An 8583-nucleotide genomic window follows, 5' to 3' on the forward strand; every position below is an offset into this window, starting at 1 on the left:
GTGAGCACAATTAAGTGCTCTGGAATTTTCATTCTTCTCATTATTAGCCATAATTTGTTATGATCCACACAGTCAAATACCTTTGCATAGTCAATAAAGCACAAGTAGACATTCTTCTGGTATTCTTTACTTTTAGCCAGGATCCACCATCAGCAGTGATATCCCTGGTGCCATGGCCTATTCTAAATCCTGCTTGAACTTCTGGCAGTTCTCTATCTATGTACTGTTCTAGATGTTTTTGTATGATCTTCAGCAGTATTTTGCTTGCATATAATATTAATGATACCATTCAATAGTTTCCACATTCTGTTCGATCACCTTTCGGGGAATGGGAACAAATGTGGATCTTTTCCAGTCAGTCAACCAGACAGCTGTCCTCCAAATTTCATGACATAGACTCGTGAGTGCATCCAGGGCTGCATCTATTAATTGAAACAAGTAAATTGATATCACATTGATTCCTGGGGCCCTATTTTTTTTTGCTAATGCCTTCAATGCAGCTTCCATTTCTTCCTTCATTACTATTGGCTCCTGCTCATATGGTACTTCCTGAAATTTTTCAGTGCCAGTTAGTTCTTTTTGGTACAGTGATTCTGTGTATTCCCTCCATCTTTTTGGATGTTTTCTGGGTCATTCAATATATTGCCCATACCAGCTTTCAGTATTGTAACATGAGGCTTAAATTTGTTTTTCAATTCTGTCACCTTGAGCAATACAGAGTGGGTTCTTCCCTTTTTATTCTCCAATTCCAGTTCTCTGCACATTGTATTATAATACTTAGCTTTGTCCTTTCAAATGATCCTTTGAAATCTTGTGTTCACCTTTTACTTCAGCAAGTTTTTTTCTTTGTTTTGGCTTTTTGATGCTCTAGTGCAATTCCTAGAGTCTCCTCTGACATTTTTGGTTTTTTCTTTTTCCTCTGTCATTGCAATGACCTTTTGTTTTCTTCATGGATTATATCCTTGAAATCCTCCCACAACTCATTGGTGTTCAATGCCTCAAACCTATTAGTAAGATGATCTTGAAATTCAGATGGACTAGATTAAAGAGTATATTTTGGTTTTCTGACTTATTTTAATTTTCTTCTGCCTCTATTTGAGCTTGAACATGAGTAATTGATGTTCTGACCCACAGTCTCTGTCCTAGTTTTAACTGCTTATATTGAGCTTCTACAACAATTTCTTCTACAGATATAGTCAGTCTGACTGCTGTGCAGCTCAAAAAGTGAAAATTCTGAAGTTAGGAATCTCTCAAAATTATTGAAGAGTAATGATGTCAGTTTGAAGACTAAGGTGCTTCTGATTAAGGCCATGGTTTTTCCGATCACTTGCTATTCATCTGAGAGTTGGACAATGAATAAGGATGACAGAAGAATTGATACCTTTGATCTGTGGTGTTGGAGAAGAGTACTGTACATCCCACTGACTGCCAAAAATATAAACAAATGTGTCTTGGAGAGGGTGCAGCCAGAGTACTCTTTGGAGGCAAGGATGATGAGGCTTTGCCTTGCATATTTCAGATGTGTTTCTAGGAGGGGCTGTTTCTTGGAGAGGGAAGTGATGCTCAGAAAGGTGGAGGGTTGATAAGGGAGAGGAAGACCCTCGACCAGGTGGATTGATATGGTGACTGCCACAATGGGCTGTAATGTGTCAGGAAGTGTGAGGATGACACAGCATAGAACAAAGTTCAGATATGTTGTTCATAGGGTCGCTATGAGTTGTACTCGTCTTGATGACATCTACCACCACCACCACCATCCTAGTACACTAAACCTTCTTACAGAGAGCTTTCTTGACTATTGGATTCAGGATCTACAGTTTCTTTCTTTCTTTTTTTTTAATAATTTTTTTATTTTATATTGGTTTACTTACATTAGTATACATTGTTTTTCACAGGATCTTTAGTTTCTAAATATTCCTTAGTAACCTGAACAACTCTTCCTGGTTTCAACTGTTTAGCTTTGTCCTTTTCTATGTTAATTCTTAAGCTGTGAGTGTTGGAATACAGTACTTTTCTTGTGGGTTAACTGGTAAAGAAAAATCTTAATGACCCACTAGTATCTGACTAAAGCTCTTCTTCAGCTTGTCGCATAAAGGGCTGAAAGGGAATTTAGTTTTACGTCTTGGAAAAAAATATTGGAAGACGTTTGGGTTACTGTACACATATTTGAACATTCACAGGGAAAATTGGAATCTGTCTCATGGAGAATGGGAGATTATATTGTGTAACACTGTTTTGAAGATCTATTTTATATTTGAAACATTGCACTTGGCTAACTTTTCATTTACATTTCTTACATATAGGTTACACTATGACTTTATACCCAAACCAGATCTATAGATTGTTGTTGCTCTTGATTGCCTTCGAGTTGAGCACGACTCATAATGACCCTATGAACAAAAGGCCTGAAGCCCCTCTACAACTATCAACATTTAGCAAAGTTCATAGACTTTCTGGAGGCATGTTGTTTAGGAAGTGGATGCCACTCCTACCTCCAAACCTGTCCTAGGATGTTCTTGGTTGAGTTGCCTGCGATGTATAGTGACCCCATGTACAGCATCTCTGAACCCTTCCCTGTCCTGAGCCAGTCTCACTCATTCCAACACACGAACCCCCATTGCCCCAGTTACTGTATCAACCCATGTCATCTGAGGTCTTCCTCTCCTGCTCTGTCTGTCCACCCTTCCAGGAACGATGTCCTTCTCCAAGGACACTTGCCCAAAGTAAGTGAGATGGAGCTTCAAAATCCTAGCCTCCAAGGAGAGACTTGGTTTCACCCTCTCCAAGACAGGTCTATTTGTTTTCTTGGCAGTTCATGGCACTACAACTCTAAGGCATCTATTTTTATCCCGTCATCTTTAGTCATTGTCCAACTCTTTGAAGTATAACAAGTAATAGACTGACATTGTTGCTCTTCTGCACTCCGGAGAGGTTCATGACAGCAGATTGTCCCAATGCATTTTGTCTTTTGATTTCCTGACTGCTGGTATTAAGAGTGTTGGTTGTGGATCTGAGCAAGCTGTAATTGCTAAAAGCCTCAATCAATTTTAAGAGATCTTGTATATTTGAAAAATAGGAAATGAGACATGAGAGAACACAGAGCGAGAGAACAGTTTTTTTAAAATTCTGAGTTGAATAATGCTGGTTTTGTTTCCCTGAAAGTGTGTAATAATAATGAATATATTTTCTATTGTGTGTTTTGCCTGCAAAGCCAGCCCTGTGAGGTAGGCCAAGCAAATTTTAACATCTCCATTACATAGGTGAGAAAACTGAGGCACATCTATTTTATGTGCCCAAGGCCCCATATATAGAGTTCTACCTTTCACATTTTCTGTTACATCATGCTGGGGTGGTGGGGGATCTCAGAATCTAATATAAGGTCCTACAAAATCAGAAAGACTTACCAGAAGGCAAGGTGTTCAAGAAACCAGACTCAGTGACAGAAAAGATGGAAAACAAAGTCGAACAAGGAAGATGTTCTGATGCTTTGGGCTATTAAGTAGGTCACCCATTAAAAGGCTATTTTGGTAGAATATTTTAGAGGGCATGTAGTCCATGCATCAACATCACTGACCTGATTCTTCACTTTCAAGATCTAAGAAAAATCAAAGGTGGTTTTTTTGGTGGGTCGGGGTGGGGGGCAGTAGGGGAAGTGGTGGATCAGTTGTGTAGCTCAAGAGAGGGTTAGTTGGGAAACTTGATTAAGGTAGGCTGGTGCTCTAGGTTGTCTGTGAGGAGATCACTATAGAGGAGATGGTGTTCCTAACAAGAGAAGAGTTTTATAGCTTCACCATGCAGTCAGCAATGTTTTTTCTTCCTTCTCTTCCCATTTTCCTTGCATTTTCTTTTTGTAGTAGTAGATAGAGGCATGGCTGACAAATTGTTAATAATTAATTTGCTGTAAAACAGTTGTTCCAGGCAAGGGCTATCCACTATCATTTCAATCTGATATGATTGCTGGGGCAAATGGTATTTCAATGCAGCTGTTTGGGCTTGTAGATACACTGGGGTCAAATTAGGGTGGAAATGGTTCCTTGAACTTTTGTTTATGGTAACATACATATACACACACACACACAGACAGACACTTTGTTACTAACTAGAAAATTGAGACAGCTAAGGGAAACAGTGAACTTTTCCCACATTTAAAATTGATTTTTTTGTTTCAATTCTTTTTTAAAATAAATTAATTTTAATTTAAATTTACAGAGCCTAGGGTTTCCAGTCATTCATTGTTGCACTTTTCTCCCTGCCCACCCCCTTCCCTCGATTCACTCTTCTTGAAAAGTAAAATAAAAACTCTTTATTGTTATGCAGTCCCTTCCAAGTCCACTCTATGCAGCCTTCATTCTGGACTCCTGTTATGACAATAAGACCCAATCATATATCCCTTTTAAGTAGTTCTATTCCTTATCTGTTTCAATGCAGTATACATCATTCCTCCCCTCCTTTTCTGTCTTCCCTCAACCCCAATGTCAGTCCCGTTTTACAACAGTAGCCCCATGCAATATTTGTCCTTTTGTGACTGAGATATTTCACTTGACATAATGTCCTCCAAGGTCATCCATTTTGCATAATATTTCATGAGTTCCTTGTTTGTCAATGCTGCATAGTATTCCATTGTGTGAATATACCAGAGCTTCTCTAGCTATTGGTTTGTTGATAGGCACTTGGGTTGTTTCCAGCTCTTTGCTATTGCAAACAAAGCTGCAATAAACATGGGTGTGCATCTATCTTCTTGGGTGGCAGTTATTGTCTCTTTGGTGTATATTCCCAGTAGTGGAATTGCTGGGTCAAATGGTATTTTGAGAAAGTGTCATACTGCCTTCCATAGTCGTAGCATCATTTTACACTCCCACCAACAGTGAATTAAGGGTTCCAATTTCTCCACAACCTCGCCAGCATTTGATGTTTGCTGTTCTGTTAAATTTTGCTATTCTTACTGGGGTGAGATGATATCTCATAGCTGTTCAATTTGATTCTTTACCCTAAAGAGTATCTAAAGAGAGCTTAAGGTGAAACATTTCTTGTAATATTTTTAGTCTTAAATTTAAATATCCAAGCATACAAAAGTGTATATTTAGCCCTTTCAATTGTTTTCCTCCTTAGTCTTTCACTTTGTACATATTTTTAAAGTCATAAACATTTTTGTCATATGCCATCTCAAAAATTAAACACACACACACACCCCCATTCTGTCTCCCACCTCTCTTCTCCCTCCCTCCCTCCCTCCCTCCCTCCCTCTCTCCTTCTCTCTTCCTCTCTCCCTCCCTCCTTCTTCTTCCTTGAAAGAATCTGAGGGTAGTGAGTATTCCAACAGCGAGGACTCCATAAACAAAACCCCTATCCTTATCTGTTCCCAGTTGGGAGGAAGGCATAGAGAAAGAAGAGGATTAGTATGAAATAACCAGCTGTTTGTGAAGCATAACCATGGTGAGGTGTGCTTATCTAATACCAAAACCAAACCCAATGGTATTGAGTCAGTTCTCACTTTTAACAACCCTCCATTGGTTTTCCAAGGCTGTAAATTTCTACTGGAGGAGACTGCCCATCTTTCCCCCTCATCGTAGCTGAGTGGATTAAAAATACCCACCCTTTGTTAACAGCCCTACATATAATGTACTACCAGGGCTCCTTGAATTTATCTGATAGGTACAATTGCATTTCAAAGACTTCCACATTAATCATTATATGCAATTTTCAACAGTTTAGATTCCCCCCCCCCTTTTTCTGCAGCCACTGAGAAGGAAAAAAGAATTAGACTTTCAAAAACTGTTGGCACATTTAGTCTGTTGGCTACTTAATTTATTAGCAGATATGGGAACTGCCTGAGGTTGATGATTTAATGTGCTGGCTGGGTGTGGAATAAATCTCAAATGTACCTGTTCCAAAATTGTGTTAATCCTTTCGACTTCGCAGTCAATCAAGTATCGCTTTTCCTGCCTCCTGTCCATTTCTTCAATGATGCGCCTGAATTCTTGGACGTCCTTTATGTTTCCCACAGACCTTGCTGTCACTTGCCAGTTGTTTTGCACTGCAGCTTCCATAATCGCTTGGAGGATGGAAAATCCTGAAGGAAGGAAAAACAGTTATTTTATTTTAGTTTTTTACAAAAATCTTTCTGTAGATAATAAATGTCCAAATGAGTTTTAATTCACCATTCACTGGTTCCCTTTGAACCTTACCCTCCTTGGAGAGAGTAGGCTTACTTTTATTCTTAGACTTGAACTATCAGACAGTTGACACCTTTAGTTTTAAAGGAACTTTAACTTGAGGCACCAGGCTAGGTAAACATCCAGGTAAAATCAAGCCTAAGTAATCATACCTGAATTGCAGTACTTAATTGACAGGTCAAAATACATAATGGAATAAATGTCAAGACGTTCTACCCATAATCTTTCCTATTGCACTTGAAGTTCTTTTTTTTTTATTTTCCCATATACATTCTTCAGAACCACATATAATTTTAGTAGAGATAGAAACTCACTGCAATATGGCTGATCCGTACATCAATATCAATACCCAACATTACACATTGTCTCTTCCAAATAAAGTGACCAAAAGTATCTAAACAAGGATAGTATACTTGTCCCCTGATCCCTATAAAGTATACTAACACCCTTGAGTCTGTGCTGAATGGGAGGGAAAAGATCTGATGTTTGGAGTTTTGAATAACTTTTGGGGAGGAAGTATGAGAATTTGAAAAGAGCAGAGTGTCTGAAAGCATAAGTCACAGATATGTTGTTGTTGTTGTTGTTATGTGCCATCGAGTCATTTGTGACTCATAGCAACCCTATGTAAAACAGCCCTAAACCCTGCTCTATCCTGTGCCAATCGCATTGCTTCTGACACACTCATTCTGATTACCCCAGTCACTGAATCAATCCACCTCATAGAGGGTCTTCCCCTCCTGCACTGTCCCTCCACCCTACCAAGCATGATGTCCCTCTCCAAGGACCTGTCTCTCCTTACAACATGTCCAAACTATGTCAGACGAAGCCCTAGAATCCTTGCCTCCAAGGAGTAGCCTGGTTTAACCCTCTCTAGGTTGAATCTGTTTGTTTTCTTGGCAGTCCATGGTACATTCAATACTATTCTCCAGCACCACAGCTCAAAGGCATCAATTCTCCTTCTATCCTCCCTAGCCATTGTCCAAGTCACAGATATAGGAAAGTATTATTCACAAGAATGGCAAAGAAATTTTCTAGTGTACTAGTCTTTAACAGCCAAGTTGTCAATATGATATCATGTCTAAATTTTTGAGTTATTATAAATATACGTAATTTCATCACATAAGTAACAAAACCCCAATCCCGCTGCTGTCAAGTCAATTACAACTCACAGCAACCCCCTTTATTAAAGAGAAGAATCATTCAATAGCATTTTCTTGGTCATAACGTCTATGGAAGCACCATTTTGCTGTATCATTGGGTGGGTACAAACCATCAAGTATTGACATCTTTTGAAATTTCATCAAAAGCAGCTCCATTGCCTCCTTAAATTCTGGATTATTTTCTATTTAAATAATGACTAATACTACCACTCACATGTTAGTTTCTTGTACTGTGGTGGCTTCCATGTTGCTGTGATGCTGGGAGCTATGCCACCAGCATTTTAAATACCAGAGTAGGAAGAAGGACCGGGCAATCTGCTTCTAAAAATTGGCCAGTGAAAACCATATGAATAGCTGCAGAATATTGTTGGATATAGTGCCAGAAGATGAACCCCCTCAGGTTGGAAGGCACTCAAAATACTACTAGGGAATAGTTGTCTCCTCAAAGTAGAGTACATCTTTAACACCATAGCCTCCAGAAGAAAGGAAATGATAAGAACAAGAGCTGAAATAAATGATACAGAAAACAGAAAAACAGTTGAAACCATCAACAAAACCAGGAGCTGGTGTCTTAAAATGGACAATAAAATTGACAAAGCATTGGCAAACTTAACAGAAGTAAAAAGGAAAACACAGATAACTCAATTAAGGAATGATAGAAGTGACATCACAAAAGAATCATAATAAATTAAATCTATCATATTGGAATATTATGAAAAGCTATACTCTGATAAATTTGAAAACTTAGAGGAAATGGACAAATTCCTTGAAACTTAAGCCCTACCCAGATTGACATGGACAGATGTAAAACACTTGAACAGACCCCTCACAAAAGAAGACACTGAGCAGGTCATAAAAAGACTCCCCCCAAATAAGTCCCGGACTAGATGGTTTCATGGCTGAATTCTACCAAACATTCAGAAAAGATTTATCACCAATTCTACTTTAGTTATTTTAAAAAGATCACTCCCAGAGACATTCTATGAAGCAAGCATAACCCTAATACCAAAACCAGGCAAAGTTATTGCTATAAAAGAAAATTACAGACCAATATATCTTATGAACATAGATCCAAAAATCCTTAACAAAATCCTAGCCAATAGAATTCACAAGCACATAAAAACAATAATTCATGATCATAGGGTCACACGATTTGATGGGTGGGTATGGGAAGGAAATGGGGGAGATCTGGTGTGAAAAACAATGTATTTGAATTTAGTAAATTAAATCAATATAAAATAAAATTTTAA

General features: G+C 38.5%; 1 protein-coding gene across 2 annotated transcripts in view; it reads right to left on the reverse strand.

Annotated features, from left to right (window-relative positions):
- GRIA3 (glutamate receptor, ionotropic, AMPA 3) overlaps positions 1–8583 on the reverse strand; it is a 428954-nt gene that overhangs the window by 205517 nt on the left and 214854 nt on the right. For both annotated transcript variants that reach the window (XM_006885062.1, XM_006885063.1), the window contains exon 4: positions 5883–6070. In XM_006885062.1, the coding sequence (XP_006885124.1) occupies positions 5883–6070 (188 nt within the window). The remainder of the gene's footprint in view (positions 1–5882; positions 6071–8583) is intronic.

The sequence above is a fragment of the Elephantulus edwardii genome, unplaced genomic scaffold, assembly GCF_000299155.1.
Source record: "Elephantulus edwardii isolate Elephantulus edwardi_28Jun2011 unplaced genomic scaffold, EleEdw1.0 scaffold00040, whole genome shotgun sequence".
Lineage (NCBI taxonomy): Eukaryota > Metazoa > Chordata > Mammalia > Macroscelidea > Macroscelididae > Elephantulus > Elephantulus edwardii.